We start from the raw sequence: 16,129 nt of genomic DNA on the forward strand, positions 1-16,129 counted from the left end.
TCATGCACGCATATGTGCTTTCCTTTTCCCCGTCTTCCCTCATTCATATTCTTTTCCTTCGCCTGTATCGATAAATGGAACAGGGTCCTTGGTGGAATTCTTTAAAGCTAAAATCGCATCCGAAAATGTCGTATATGCCACTGAATGCCCCTGTCGACGGCGAGGAAGAGGTGAGGGAAACAGCGGAGTTGAATAGAGAGGAATGGACCAGTCGATCTAAGGTCCCGGAGAATCCGCGAGATTCGCGCATGACAACCGCCATCAAGTGTACTGCTGTCGCTCTGCTTTTGATAGGATCTTTTGCCTTTGGCCAGAAAACAGCTGGTTTTGGGAATAGTTCCGTCAAGGGAATTGTGACGGAGCCCACATCGCTTGGAACATGTCCTCCAGATTGGCAGGAAGCTAAAGAAGCGGGCTGCGTATATGACCTAGTGCTGTCGACCTGGATGCATCCCGGTTGTTTCAATGTGGGATTGCACGAGAAATACAAAGGCATACTGCGAGATTTGGACTTTACATATTGGTTGGAGCCGGAGATGATTAACGAGGTCTCTCTCGAAGCTGTGGAATCAGGCGAGCATGGATGGATTTGGACAGATGGTCGTTTCCATCATTTGCATTGTGCATACGTCATGCATCGAATCCATGAGGCGTCGAAGGAGAAGACGAAGGTTCTAGACACGCTATGTAGGAGCGAGGATCACATCCAGCATTGTTTGTGGTTCAACGGAAATCCGGGATGGGAAGATGTCAAGGCACTTAACACTACAAGAATCTTCAACGAAGAATACCTCGTCGACTGTTTAATCGGTTGATTACGGTCCGCAGGATGTCTCATGAAGGACGAGATTTGACGCGCAGGAATGGATTGAATGGCTTGTTAATTGCGTGGCCATGTGTAATGGTAATTTGAATACAGATTTATTAGTCGCATTGTCGAAAAAAAAAATTACAGAATGTTTCAACTAAACATTTCCCACGGGTTTCGCGGTCCTTGGCCTGTGCGTGATTAGATAAGCAGCTGATTGGTACCTAAATCCAAACCTGATAGTGATCCGACTACTAGAACTTAGGTGCTTCCTCAATAGTTAGGCTCACACATTTCAATGGATGGTCGCCATGTTAGCCCTACGGAATTTTCTACGTCTTACCTAGGTACCTAATAATACAATCTTATTTAGCGATTGTTTATGTGCGAAACCCCCGATTTAAACCTTTAGGTACCTACCTACCCTTTCCATAGTTAAGTAATTATGCTTTTTCGATATTATACCTGCTTACAAGTACTTAGTCACATCATAACCATAAGTAACCTTGGAACTATTACCTTATAAGTTTATTTTCATCGCTATTTACTTATATACTATTATGTAAAACTTAACTTCGTAACTACGTTATGGTCATAATAAACGCGGTAATGTACCTAGTAAGGCGGCATAATTAACCTTGAAAATATCATAAACCGGAGCTGGGAGTGCGGGCCGGGTTCCGGTTATGCGATTTCCGAATTCCGAGTCCGAGTCCGCGTTTAACCGACAAGAACCGACCCACCCCCGGAAACCCGCATGGCTAATGGCACGAGACTCTGGAGGGGAAAGGGGAATGAGCAATGAGTTCCGAAGTTGAATTGGTTGTGTGCCCCCTCCTTCTTACATAGCTCACCTCGTTCCCGTTGTCCCTGCTTGCGCTAGTCTAGCTAGACCTCTAGTTAGTATCTATCGACTCGCTCGACCTCAAGCGCGAGTGCAAAATGTCAGAAACTTCGGGAGAGGTGGCCTGGTCGTCTCTGCCGAACAAAGGTCAACTATTCATTATTGTTCTTGCCCGTTTTTCTGAACCGGTCGTACGAACTTCCATTTCGGTAGGTCCATGCCACTCTTAGCTTAGCGACTCCCAGAATCTCATTCACTCGTAGACATACGTATTCTATCAACTACAATCGCTTGACCCGTCAAGACCAACCGATGCCATCGTTCGCGATGCCGCTATGCTTCAGACAGTATTTACTCTCGCCCAAGGTTGTACTGCAGTTCTATGGGGCCACTTGGCCGACTCCTCAAGGGGAGGTAGGAAAATGGTGCTACTAATCAGCCTGGGAGGGTCATGTGAGTAATATATATAGTTATTTCATAGGTATTATCTATCGAGATACCTACTGTAAGCAACGCGACTCACAATATTTCCGCCTCAAGTTTTGGGAACGACAGCATTCGGTTTTGTCCGCACTTTTCGCCAGGCCGTAATCCTCCGCCTACTGGAAGGTGCCGTCAATGGGAATACCGCTATGATTAGGACAATGGTGTCCGAGATTGTTAAGGAACGTCGGTATGTAGGCATAGGCTCCCTCCACTTGACCTGACCTGCTATCGTACAGAAACCAGCACCGGATTTTGCTAAACAGCTTTCATTACTACCTAGTTACCAAGCCAAAGCATTTGTTCTCATGCCCTTGGCTTATAATATTGCCGCTATCGTAAGTCCTATGGTTGCTGGGCTACTGGCTGACCTTGCAGGCCAGTACCCTCAATCTTTTGGTCAAATATCTTTCTTCCGCCAATTCCCTTATGCTCCACCAGCTATTGCCAGTGCTTTGGTCACATTAACCGCGTTTTTATTAGTGTTCTTCAAATTAAAGGAGGTTTGTGTCCAATTCATCATATACTTTCTATTCCCACAAACCTCTGTTGACAATTGTTGCTCCATCCTTAGACGCATTCGATAGCTCGTCATAAATATGATTTAGGACTCGACATTTCAGCTAGAATCGCATCTTTATTCACGGTCTGGAGAAAAGATTCCCACCAGCAGCCTTATTCCGTAGTCGCGCAAGAAGAAGCGAATGAAGAAAGAGATCAGTTCTTGAGTCAAGAGGAAGAGATCGAAATGAGTACTCCCTCGCGTAACCACGAAGTCGAAAAGCGGAAACTCCCTCTACGCCAGATATTTACCCGCAATCTCTGTCTCACTCTGATAGCACATGGAATCATGGAAGGTCACGTTGCAGTCTATAACACACTATGGCCCAGCTTTCTCAGCGACCCGGTAGCAGACCCAGAAAAGGACCATATTCGACTTCCTTTTCGTTTCGTCGGTGGCCTTGGGCTGCCAGCAAAGAAGATTGCAATTTCATTGGCTTATGCCGGAATACTCGGAATCCCATTGCAGATTTTTGGTTACTCCCGAGTTGTGAAGCGATTAGGGATGATGAGAACGTGGCGCGTCTTCATGAGAGGCTTTCCACTGGTTTATCTCTTTATTCCTTACCTTTCTATCATCCCATCGAGTTCCTCGAGACCTGCTCCTCGGGAGGGCCCCTTCGTTTGGATAGCAATTTTTGTTGCACAAACGCTGATGATGTGCAGCGCATCATTCGTCGTACCTTCACAGATCGTACTAACTAATAAGTACGTAAATGAAACATATATCTTTGCGGTGATAGTAATTGAAGCTAAAAATTCCGTTATAGTTCGTCGCCGCACCCCTCGGCATTAGGAAGAACCCACAGCATAGCTGAAATGATATGCAGTTTCACACGCACAGTCAGCCCTGTTGCAGCGGGCTTGTTCTATTCGTACGGGTCGGCGCACGGGGTTACCGGTCTACCTTGGTGGATAATGAGCGGCGTGACTCTTTTTGCGTGTGTTTTGAGCTATTATGTATATGAGGGTGACGGGCACGAGATAAAACTAGAAACAGATGAGGAGTGATGTGGCAGGGTCAGAATCTTACCAACGGTATGAGGTTCTTCAAAGTCTATCATCAAGTCTAGGCTACCAATCTTGGCAACCTTGCTTTCTACACAACTAGTCCTACGTGTTAAGATTCATGGGATGAGACCATTAAGTAAGTACCTGCCTAGTAGACATGGCCCATTAGTTAGGTATAGATATCAACACAGCATCCTACCTATCTAGGTAGGTACTAGACATGCAGTCTGGCGTATCATCCTTACGGCAGCTGTAAGGACCTTCACCAAAAGCGTATAAGACTTTATGGCGTCTAAGATAATCAAATCCTTACTAGGTAAGTTACCTATGTAATATCTATGTGCAGAGTACCTAGATAGAGGTACCTACCTACCTAAGTACGATATTATTACAGATATGGTTTCGGTATCCTTATAACCCATTAGGTAGGTACAGATTGATTCAAAAGCCTTCTTCTAAAATTTGGCATGCCTCAGATAACTGTTCAGTGAGCCCGCTCACGTTTTCGTCAGCGAACAAGCTGTGATGATTTCCAGGCACGTTTAAGACGTGCGAAAAGAAATCATGCTGGTAATTCTCCCAACCTAATTTATCTTCCGACATAGATATGTCATAACCCTCGCTCGCGCAGAGAAGAATGACTGGTGGTAGTTTTTCTGATATACCAAATCCTTTCAAGGAATCCCGACCCCACTGCTGAGCGAACTTGGAACAATTTCTTATGCTCTTCAGTGTCACTTGCTTAGACTCTTCCGTCGTTGCTTCACCCCATTCGATTGCTGAAATATCTTGGCTGATTCCAATATCTCTCGCTAATGGATGAAATGTGTCAATCATAACGACACCAAGAATATGGAATTCGGTATTGCCAGCAAAAATCTTTGCCATTTCCAATGCGATGAGACCGCCGATAGACCAGCCGCCAAATATCAAAGGCCCATTAGGTAACTCGGATTGAATGAGCTCTGAATATACCTGAGCCATCTGCTTAATGCCTCCAGGCCAAGCATTTTCCTCAACGAGTCTCTCGTTACTGATACCCCAAACATGCCGGTCAAGGTCACCCAAGAAGTAATAATTAATGGTGGTTCCTCCGCCGTCGTGAATTAGGACGAGTGATGGCGATTCTGAAAACTCTGGATCGTCTTGTATGAGCGTAGGGATAGCGCCGAACATCTTTCTTGATAGTTACCCGAGGTGGTAAATTGTGATGGCTTTTTTTTAAAAAAATAATAATAATAATAACGGTATTCGTATTATAAGTCGTAAATTCCCACGGACTTGCGATCCGGTAGATACTAGGTATAAAAGGTAGGTACCTAGGTAGGTAAGTAGGTAGATAACCCCCCTCTCCTTGATTATCCGATGACGAAGCTTGGATAACCGAAGAATCCTCCGTGATGATGACTTCTTTTACCGAATACCGATGCATCTCGGAATTCCGTTTCCTCTATCCCAGGGACCGTCCGGCACGTGCTTGAAAGTCGTTGATGTTAATCAGAAATGCCGCTTTGCCATATCAGATGGATCGATGGATGCTAACTATATTTTCAAGCTACCTACCCCTTGATTGCATCGCCGGAAAGCTCCCCTTATCTTTAGGACTACACCAACAATGCGACAATTCGACCTCCCTTTGCTACGCACTATCGTCCACGAACATGATATTGAATCCGTCACACCATGTTCGAGACACCAACGTCATGCATTAGGCGCAGAAAACGGCTTTGGTCGCCAAACCATCATATTCAAGATTAAGCTCCACGATGGGAAAGCTGTTGTTATTGATAGAGTTAAGCATGCGTGGCAGAAGGTGATTCATCAACATACAAGTTTGAGGACTATATTCGCTGTGCAGCCAAGGACTAAAGACATCTTCAAAGTAGTAATCAAAACCCATCTTGCTGCATTTATCCATGTCTATTTCAGAGGGACGGATGACCTAAAGGCCAAGGTTGAGCAAGAACCACTGCCAAATCTCACCCCAGAGTTGCCGATGCATGTGGTTCACGTCTACACAAACGACGGCAGCTCATCTCCGCTACTCAGGCTTTGCTTTAGTCCCGTCTCTATCAACGATGACTCTTTGGTTGGAATACAGGCAGATTTATCACGAGCCTATCGCTCGTTGGCTTCTCCGGCGCCACAGCCTGGTGTTGCGCTTACCCTTCAGGGGACAGAAGGTCTACCACCTCATACCCTAGAACGAATCGGAAATTTGGAGCCTACGATCTTTGGTCATAGTGTACCAGCCAGCCAAGTTAAGTCACGGACGACAGTTGCGGAATATATAAATGTGGCTATGCCAGTGTCATTGGGTCAGGCTTTGCTTTCCCGGTGTTCGGATGACGGGGTTGATGTTATGAATATGTTTCAGTCTGTATGGTTGATTATATCAAAAATTTACCTTAATCTGGACCGACCTTGTTGTAGGTATACGACAACGTGGAGCGACACAGTAACTAGCATCGATGGAATCGGTTGTTTCGCTCAGCACGATTTATTATGTACAGCGCAGCTCTCAGATGACTACCGAGTCACAGATGTACTCAGAAGTCTGCACGCTCAAACAGTTGAAGATGAGAAGGTCGGTGCCCAAGCATCGTCAATCACGACGTATAATGGCGAAAGACTTTGCAATTCAACTATTCGTTGGCTCGACTGCACCGCTGCACCCGACGGATTAGATAAGTACATGAGCCTAATACCAATCAAAGCAAGCGGGTTTGCGAAGGTGAGTTCATAGGTTATTCTCTACGAGACTAGCACCCGTTAACACGATCAGGACGATATAACTTTCACGCTGATCTATGATGGGGAAGAATTAGTGGGTCAGTTACGGACAAGCTATTCAGTTGAGCGCTGGCTAGCTAAGAGCATTTCTGACATGTTCGTACAATCGCTGGAGTTCATCTTGCGTCATCCATCCTGCAAGATCAAAGATATCCCCCGTTGTAGCCGAAATGATATAAGAAGGGTTCACGGCTGGAACGATGGTAGTTTAAGGAAGTATGAAAGCTGCGTACATGATACTATACGGAACCAAGCTCGACTACACCCAGGTTCTCCTGCGATCGTTGCCCATGATGGATATCTCTCTTATCAAGATCTCGAAGCTCTTACAAATCGATTGGCTCATACCTTCTTCACTAGATATGCCTTTCAGCCCGAGGAGAAGGTTATTTTGGTGTTTCCTCATTCTGTCTGGTCCATAGTGGCGATGATAGCTGTTATGAAGGCTGGCTCTGCATTCGTCCCCCTGGACGAAAATTTTCCTCTAGATCGAGTCAAATCCATTGCCTCGAAATCTAATGCGCGGTTCGTCATCACAAATGGTCTATCCTCTGTCAAATACAAAGAAATTGGATTGGGGCCCATCCTCCTAGATCAATCGTTTGTATCAAAGGAGACTCTATCGGCAATGGAAGATTGGGCAAACCGAAATGTCAGCCCAAGTAATCTTGCCTATGTTATCTTTACGTCCGGAAGCACAGGAGAGCCCAAGGGGTGCGCAATCGAACATCAGGCATTTTGCTCTTCAGCCCTGGCATACGGTCCGGAGTTGAAACTGGGAAGTAGTAGCCGAATTCTACAGTTCTCCTCCTACGCATTCGATGCTTCTTTGGTAGACATCCTCGTAGGGCTCATTTCTGGATCGTGCATCTGCGTGCCTTCAGACCACGATCGGATGAATGACCTCGGCCAAGCAGCGATGCGGATGGAAGCGAATTGGGCTATGCTAACTCCATCGCTTGTCTCGAGACTAAATATTGAGAATGCAAAATGCATCAAGACCCTCGTCCTAGTAGGCGAGCCGCTAAGCGCTAATGTGAGGGATGCTTGGGTGCATCGCGTCGATCTTTTTGGTGGTTATGGACCAAGTGAAGTTGGCCCGATTTCTGCTGTCGTGGGACCGATGACATCCCAATCGCATCCCACCAACATAGGGTATCCTGTGGGAAACAAAAGCTGGGTCGTGGATCCGACTGACCATGACCAGTTAGTGCCCGTAGGAGCGATCGGGGAACTCGTAATCGAGAGTTACTCCCTTGGAAGGGGATACATCGGCGATGATGCGAGGACAAACCAGGTCTTCATCGAAAATCCTGAGTGGTCTAAGTTGCCAGAGTTCCGCACCGAATCGAAGACACGGCGCATGTATAAGACTGGAGATCTGGTGACCCGTTGCGAAAATGGGACTCTCCAGTATATTGGGCGCAAAGACATGCAAGTCAAGGTTCGAGGTCAGCGCATGGAACTAGGTGACATCGAAACACATTTGAAAACTATTGTTCCCTTCGAACTTGCTGTCGAACTAGGGGTCCCTCGTGGATGTAAAGAGGATGAAAAGATGTTAATCGCATTCCTCTGTCTGGGACCTGAGTCGAGAGTTCCCGATGATCTATCTTCCATAGATATAACGATACAAGCCCAGCTACACGCCTTGCTTGACGGTATTGAAGAGAAGTTATCAAGCAAGGTAGCTCGCTACATGTTGCCTGTAGCTTATTTACCTCTCCGCAATCTTCCGGTCACGATATCGGGGAAAAGGGACCGACGGAAGTTACAACAATTAATTACCTCCTTGAACAAAGAAGAGCTTCTGGCTTGGAGGACGCCGAAGTCAGCACTAACAGGTGGTCGACCTATAGTCACGGATATGGATCAGCGAGTTGCTAATCTTTGGTCCAAAGTTCTGGGGGTTGAAACTGAGAATCTGAACTTGGATGATGATTTTGTTAAACGAGGAGGCGATTCATTGGCAGCTATGCGACTTGCAAATCTCGCTAAGGATGCAGGGCTAAAGCTATCTTTTAGAGATATATACCGCAATAACCGTCGACTTGGTGACCAAGCACAAGTCTGCATAAAACATGCCCGAATTTATAAAGGCAAGATTTGATGTAACGGGACAGGAAAAGGAAAACGCATCCTATTATTGAGGTTGGGGTCGTGTATTAGAAGGTCCGCCTAAATAGGTAACCTTAGGCTATGAACTATGTACCTAAAATCAGTCCCTAAAAATACGCTAACCCTAGAATAGGTACATACATAGGTACGATTCGCAGCATACCTAGGTACCTACCTACCTAAGGTATCCCGAATTTACGGTAACATTGGAACCCTGCTAGGTACCTGCATTCGCTACTTAATGCTTTATCATAATAATCCAGGAATTATTATATCGACGGCGGATTATAAGAATAAATTCGTTAACTCGTTAATTTAATTAATGTATTAAAATGTATATAATATAATATAATGTAATTATATATAATTTTATATATATTTTATACGGCGTTTTAAATTTTATAAAACTTATAACGTTATAAAACGTTAAAAGTTTTTATAATTTATAAAAATTATAACGTATAATTTTTTTACGTATTTATTTTTTAATAAAATTTAACGTATATTACGTAATATCCCCCGGTTCGAATTATTATATAAATATTTATTTATATTTATTTATTTATTTAAAATTTATTACGCATTTAATTATATTAAATTAATTAATTAAATTAAATTAATTAATTAATTTAATTCGTTTTAAAACGTTAAAATATTAATAATAATTTTAAAAAATTACGTTAATTTTAAAGTTTTTTACATTTATAAAATATTTTAAAAATTATTTATAAATTATATATATAAAAAATTAATACGTTATAATATTTAAAAATTATAAAAATTTTTAATATTTTATAACGTTATAAATTTTTATAAAATTTAAAATATTATATAATATATATATAAAATTATACGTAATTACATTATATTATATTATATATATTTTAATATATTAATTAAATTAATAAATTAACGAAATTAATTTTATAAACATTTTAAAATTTTTTAAAATTATTATTTAAATATTATAACGAAAAATACCGTAAATTAATAATAATTAAAATAATAAAAATAATAATTAAAAAAATAAAAATAATAATTAAAAAAATAAAATAATAATTAAAAACTTAAAAATAATTATTATAAAATAAATATAATTATTATAAAATAAATATAATTATTAAAAAAGAGTAATACTGCCCGCGCAGTACGAAAACCGGTTTTTGGCGCGCAGTATCATGTGACAGCATCGAGTGTACCTCTTCTCGCATACAAATCGCGGTACAGATACATGTACTAGCGATGACTGAATTGACAATTTTCGAAACTTTAATAATACCCCACTACAAATGTACACCCTCAGCTTCAACCTGATCTCTTGCAACCTATTAATTTGAAGAAAATAACAACCTTGTATCGATCGAAAGAGCGTTCAAAGGGGATTTGATCGATATAGGTTGCAGCTATTGCAGTTGAAAGCTGATCGAGCTATGAGTGGTTTAAGTCAAGGCCATACATAGGCTATTTCGTATAGAAGGTCCTGATCTCATATATGAAGTATATCATCTACCTTTCGCCCGATTATTCAGTTGAATAGAACTGCTAGTAGTATGCAATTAGTATCAATCGATTCAGCTCTTGAAGGCCTTTCATATGAACCTGGTTGCAAAGATCTTTGATTCGAATTGATTGCATTATAATAGGTTGAACTGAAACGTATACTTCGGCGGTGGATTTGACAGCTTCCAGTTCTAAGGGAAATGCTGTCCCCATCGCCGAAGTATGCCTTTCACTTCAACCACTTATATCTCTATCAGTTTTCAACTGTAATAACTGCACCTAATATCAATCGAATTTCCATCGGGAGCTCTTTCCATTGATGCTGGTTTGGTACTTTTACCAAATTAATGGGTTGCAAGAGATTAGGTCGAAGTTAGAGGTGTACGGATGAAATAAGGTTTCTGTCTTGTGTCAATTGAGTCATCGCGAGTACAAGTATTTTGTACGCGATTTGTATGCGGGGAAAGGTACACTCGATGCTATCACATGACACTGCGCGGGAAAATCCACTTTTTATACTGCGCGGGCAGTATCACTCTTAAAAAAGTAAAAATAATTATTAAAAAAAAGTTTAAATTATTAAAAAAAAGTTTAAATTATTAAAAAAGTTTTATAATCGTTAAAAAAATTTCATAATTATTAAAAAATTTTAAATTTAAATTAAATAACCGTTAATAAAATTAATAATATTATTATTTTTTAACTTTAAAAATTTTTTAAGATTTTTAACATTACTTTATTTTCTTTACATTATTTTTTACTTTATACACTACTTTTTATTTTATATATTATTTTTTTACATTTTTTTTTTTACATTTTTTTTATATTTTTTTTTTTATATTTTCTTTTTACATTTTCTTTTTATATTATTTTTTTTATTTTTTTTTATTTTTTATTTTTTATTTTTACACGCGTATATTTATAAACGTATATATTATTAATTTTTTAACTTTTTAACTTTTTAATTTTTTAAGTTTTTAAGTTTTTAAGTTTATTTTTAAATTCATTTTTAAGTTTAAATTTTTAAGTTTAAGTTTTTAAGTTTATTAATATATTAATATTTTAAAAAGTTTAATAATTTAAAATATTATTTTAATATTATAAATTAATAAATTTGGAAATAATAAAAATAATAACGAAAAATAAAAATATAATAAAATAAAATTTTAATAATAAAATTTTTTAATAATAATTTTTTTTAATAATATTTTTTTTAATAATTTAAACTTTTTTTTAATAATATTAACTTTTTTTTAATAATTTAAACTTATTTATAATAATTTAAACCGTATAATTATCCGATAATAAAAATATAATTATTATAATATTAAACGATTTAAAATAATTTTAATTATTATTACCTTCCGGTATTTCCCGGTATAATAATTAAATACGAAATATTATTATATTTTTTAATAAAACGATTTTAAAATAACTTTACTTATATTTTTAAAACTATCCCCGTAATTTCTTTTTTAATAAAAAAAAATATTATTCTTATAAATAAAACATTATCGACCTTTTATATTATAGCCTTAAAAATAAAATTTAAAGCTATTATTTACTTAAGTAATAAACAAGTTCAAGGTCCTTATTAAGTGTTTCAATCGCTATCATATCATGACCTGAAGCCATACGAAAGTTTCAGCCAGAATTTTAAACCATGTGTGGCAGGCGCTCATGACTTAAATCAGTAAGTACCTAGGTATGAATTGAATTACTCGGTGCCTACCTACATATGTAGGTAGGTCCTCACGATTTGTGTGATCCTTGGATGTTTTTCTTTAGTGGTTGCGCTCCCTGGGTTATAGCAGCTATCCACCAATACATAGTGAATAGATCACTATTACACAGTTTTATAGGTAAGTAGGTACCTTCTTAGGTATCCACCTAGCCCTAGAAGTAGTGGAGAACAGAGTACGTACTTCTGTAGGTACCTACAATACGATCACTGTAATCCATCTTTCTAGGTATGTAGGTACCAACTAATAGGTATTGTACATACCTGCACCTACTACCTAGGTACCTGTGATTTTGATCCAAACACCTTTTTTAATTGTTGATATCCGAATTCCCTGACCTTCCATTTACATAACTCCGTCAACTTCCTCTCTAATAAGGTGCATTTAATAACTCTCCTATTAAGCAACCTTCTTGACAACCTTGTTAACAACCCTCTGAGGCTATCAGGCTGCGCTTCTTACTACGCTAACGAAGACAGCGTCACTAAGTCGGGAATGGTGATTGAAGTGTGACAGCTTCCTACCTACATAGGTACCTAGTCTTTCGCAAAGGCTGTCCGATAATTCGTTGCAGAGCGACCAGTCTATAAACCCATTCATTCATTACCTGCTGCTACATTCTACTACCCGACTATTCATACCATATCAGCACGAACGCGTACAAATGATGATGAGTCAGAGGGTGAAGATGAATTTCGAATAACCCTCGACACCAACCGTGATTCTATACACACGGTGCCAATATGAAAGGCAGTGATGGAATAATAGTAAACTTTACATTGAGTAACGCACCAAGGGTGCCCAGAATGGTACTCAGCTTCCGCCTTGTTTCTCAAGAAGCCAGTGTAGCTCGCGCAACATCAGCTATGGGTCCTGGGCAGAATGAGCATCGAAGTTTCATGCATCCGGTAGTCCAAAAATTCATGTTCCCCGTTCGTATGATCAATACATGTGGGGAACACATTCTTATACGGTTATGTATCCGCCGGCGCTTCGCCCCTCTATCCGCAGGACTGAAGACTCATGATCTATATTGACGAAGTTTGCTCCAGCAACGGTTTATCCAAGGGAACCTTTCGTGGTGGTTATGCTTTCGTCTTCGACGATTCGCCTATAAGAACCGTCTCCTCAGGCCGGAGGATATAGACTTAGATGGCCAAGTCTACATCCATACAAGCAATAGAGTAGAACTTCGCGCCGTCATCCCCCCTTTACTTCCAGACTTGGTAGGATGAGGGATAGTAACGTGTCGTCATAGTAACCGATTCCAAGTATCTTAGCAATGGTAGGCTCGAGTGGTTACGTAGGTAGCTAGGCTAGTAGAAATTGGCGTACCTCCGGCGACAATCAAGTCGCTAAGCAGGATCTTTGGAAAGCTTTTTCGGAAGGCTTAGGCAATTATGCTGAAAGTGGTTGCGAGATATTATTCAAGTCATCGTCGAGAAACCGGAACGCGCTGCCGCGAAGGTTGTGGCTAACCAAACCAAAATCGTGGGAGAATATAGTCGCACTAGATCTAAACTGTTGGTAGGGTAGCATACAGGCAAGTCAAGCAAGGTGATGTTAGTCCTAACATCATATACACGGGAAGTTAGAACCTGAGATAAAGAACCCGAAGTTGATATAGCTTCGATAAGGAGACAAGGTCGTTAATAATATTCACTAGGGCATTCAATACAAATAAGATAATAATTCAAATAGACTTCCCCAGGCTTAATCAGACCATTACTCCAAGCACACAGATTGAAAGACTGCTATGTACGTGTACGGACTTCATTAGTTTCCATTTCTCCACGTTACCGCTCAAACTGTTCATCTGTATTTATTTACGTACCTAGGTAGGTACTTAATATATAAGTAGGCATTTCGTTGTCGGTCATAAAGGCTCGTGGATAGAGTTAGACTTCAGAGTCACTAAAGACCAGTAAACCCCCCTTTTCCTTCATACAATCACGAGGTCTACCCTATGAATCGACGATGAAGTCCTAGGCAAAAAAAGAACTACCCAAACATACCTATTTAGATAGCATAGATTCGCTTCCGGAAATGCCTTATTTCCACTTCCCATTCCATCCCATCCCATACTTCGATGTACCTATAGGATCAAATTACTTATATCGAGAATTTCACCTCAATATGGATAATACAGGTTTTGGTTGCAAAGCAGCCAAAAGCTGCAGGAATCCTCCGGTTACGACGGGCGGTCTTTGTGAATATCATCGTGTGAAAAGGGCAGACATTGATCGTAGAAAACGGGAGAAAAAATTAAGGTCGGGGATCTGCCTTGACTGCAACGAACCTCGGGAGCCTGGAATACAACGGTGTGCATACCATGCCAACAGAAGAACTGGACTTCAAAAGTCGAGAGATAAAAAGTTAAATACACAACAGATCGGACCACGACAAACATCAAGGGAACCATCACAGTTCCAAGGGGAGCCTTTACAATCCCAAGAACAACCATTACAATCTTATAGAATGGAACCACCCGAATCCCAAGGGCACCTCCAACGGATTGCACAAGAAGCACTCGATTACGACGTATCATGTCAAAATTTAACTTCCGGGTACTACGGAACACAATCGGAATCCTCGCTACAACAAGACTGGCCTACCCAACAAGGAAGAGAAACAAATTACACCGGCTCTTCGACCAGCACCAGTTATCAGGCACCAGGTAACTATTATACACAGGGAAATGGGCAGAAAGGGGGCCGGGGGAGATAGTTCATCCGAATATTGATTACACGATGATAGAATGAGCAATCCTCGGATTATTGATTCTTGTTTGGTTAGGTTAACTACTTTACTTTTTAAACACATTGTTTATCAGAAGACCTATCTACCTAGTATTTACCTAGGTAGCTGTCTAATTATGTATCAGACATACCTACGAGGTAGGTATATATACATATATAGATATCTAATTTATCATTGTCAATAATTTATAATAATAAGAACTAAAAAATTCCGACTGGCCGTTATGGTTGTGAATGTAAATGGTATTTAATAGTTACCTAAGTTCCGAAATTATGGTTAGGTACCCCCTAGTAATGGGTACATGGTCTTAGAAGCACTCGTCTGCCTTCACCTTTGTTACCACAGTTGCCTAGTCCGTATTGGTAGCATTGACATTCTCGTTATTCCGTTTGAAGCTTTACTATACTAAGGGAGGGCACAGAACTTACTGACATGCATATTAAAGGGGTGAAAGAAGAAAACTACTTCTGAATTCCAATAAGGACGCTTGATCGATGTGATTGCTATGAGGTCTTATTTGGGAGCAAGCCAACAAGAAATGACTTGTTTTCTATTTTATTGGTCTATTTCCACGTTACGTTCGGAAATATGCAGTTACCAATGAGCAACTCCCCCCTTTCATCTCTTAAAAACACAAAATTCTATACCCAAAGTGAACTTGACTCCTTAGCATATCATATCATTAAAACTACTTTGCCTCGCGTCGAATCGGTGGGCTCTTGGACTTGCCCAAACGCACATCATTACCGTCAAGATGGTCCTAAACCTCCAAAAAATCTACCAACCCGAAAATAAGACCTACAACATCATTGTACGTAATCACCGGGACAATGTAATGGCCTTTTGCTGTCCTCACAACGCCGAATATATCAACTTTGGACGCTGGCTCGGTCGATGGGGAAAGTGCACGGAGCTCAATATTACCAACGTCTATGGCCGCACGGCTTCCATTCAAATCGAGGACAGCGACTGGCAACTTATCGTATCAGGCAATATTCAAGGTGGACGAAAGGTGGTCGACGTTGGCGGGAGCAGAGACTTTGACATCAGGTTCACTGCGAACGGACATATGGTATTAGAATGCTTGGGTGGCTATAATTGGGGAGCCGGCATTGGGAAGAGCTTAGACTTTATTGTGGTGCCATTTCTGCAGTAAATACCTAGCTTTTCTGATGTCTGAAATAGACTAGACCATTATCTCCATGTTTAAAATGTTTTGTTTGAAAGAAAATAGAGGATGCGGATGAAGAATTTGTTTATTTTATCAGACGGACGAATAAGATGAATGCATGTTGTGTTTTCACCTTTGGCGATAAGCTAGCAGAATAGCGTCAGAATAAGTGAGCCATGTGCGAGCCATGTGTTAATACTACTGTAATACACTGTAAATTTACTATCCCCTAGACTCTTTGATGCTGTGGCAAAGCTGACAATTTCCTAGTTAGATAATGTAGGGGATAGATCAAAACACAGTGTAATACAGTACCATTTCGGGTGGTTCACACATGG

At 40.3% G+C, this 16,129-nt stretch overlaps 5 protein-coding genes across 5 annotated transcripts; 4 read left to right on the plus strand and 1 right to left on the minus strand.

Annotated features, from left to right (window-relative positions):
* Nucleotides 1-125: 125 nt before the first annotated feature.
* On the plus strand, nucleotides 126-815 carry GGS22DRAFT_190282 (uncharacterized protein; the record flags this gene model as incomplete). The annotated part of the gene is made up of 1 exon (XM_047964957.1): nucleotides 126-815. One exon carries the CDS (start codon nucleotides 126-128, stop codon nucleotides 813-815), a length of 690 nt encoding a protein of 229 aa, XP_047817458.1.
* A 707-nt stretch (nucleotides 816-1,522) lies between these two features.
* Nucleotides 1,523-4,072, plus strand: GGS22DRAFT_167565 (MFS general substrate transporter). Its single transcript, XM_047962002.1, has 6 exons — nucleotides 1,523-1,861; nucleotides 1,916-2,105; nucleotides 2,193-2,325; nucleotides 2,419-2,638; nucleotides 2,710-3,404; nucleotides 3,467-4,072. The coding sequence occupies exons 1-6, from the start codon at nucleotides 1,751-1,753 to the stop codon at nucleotides 3,705-3,707; spliced, it is 1,590 nt and encodes a 529-aa protein (XP_047817459.1). The 5' UTR covers nucleotides 1,523-1,750; the 3' UTR covers nucleotides 3,708-4,072.
* A 76-nt stretch (nucleotides 4,073-4,148) lies between these two features.
* GGS22DRAFT_190284 (Alpha/Beta hydrolase protein) lies at nucleotides 4,149-4,883 on the minus strand (the record flags this gene model as incomplete). The annotated part of the gene is made up of 1 exon (XM_047964958.1): nucleotides 4,149-4,883. The coding sequence occupies one exon, from the start codon at nucleotides 4,881-4,883 to the stop codon at nucleotides 4,149-4,151; it is 735 nt and encodes a 244-aa protein (XP_047817460.1).
* Nucleotides 4,884-5,322: 439 nt separating this feature from the next.
* On the plus strand, nucleotides 5,323-8,610 carry GGS22DRAFT_195283 (acetyl-CoA synthetase-like protein; the record flags this gene model as incomplete). Its single annotated transcript, XM_047965647.1, has 2 exons — nucleotides 5,323-6,441; nucleotides 6,493-8,610. The coding sequence occupies 2 exons, from the start codon at nucleotides 5,323-5,325 to the stop codon at nucleotides 8,608-8,610; spliced, it is 3,237 nt and encodes a 1,078-aa protein (XP_047817461.1).
* A 6,551-nt stretch (nucleotides 8,611-15,161) lies between these two features.
* Nucleotides 15,162-15,895, plus strand: GGS22DRAFT_167575 (uncharacterized protein). Its single transcript, XM_047962003.1, has one exon. The coding sequence runs from the start codon at nucleotides 15,375-15,377 to the stop codon at nucleotides 15,774-15,776; it is 402 nt and encodes a 133-aa protein (XP_047817462.1). The 5' UTR covers nucleotides 15,162-15,374; the 3' UTR covers nucleotides 15,777-15,895.
* Nucleotides 15,896-16,129: the final 234 nt, after the last annotated feature.

Source organism: Annulohypoxylon maeteangense (genome assembly GCF_022496945.1).
Source record: "Annulohypoxylon maeteangense strain CBS 123835 unplaced genomic scaffold GGS22scaffold_12, whole genome shotgun sequence".
NCBI classification, from domain to species: domain Eukaryota; kingdom Fungi; phylum Ascomycota; class Sordariomycetes; order Xylariales; family Hypoxylaceae; genus Annulohypoxylon; species Annulohypoxylon maeteangense.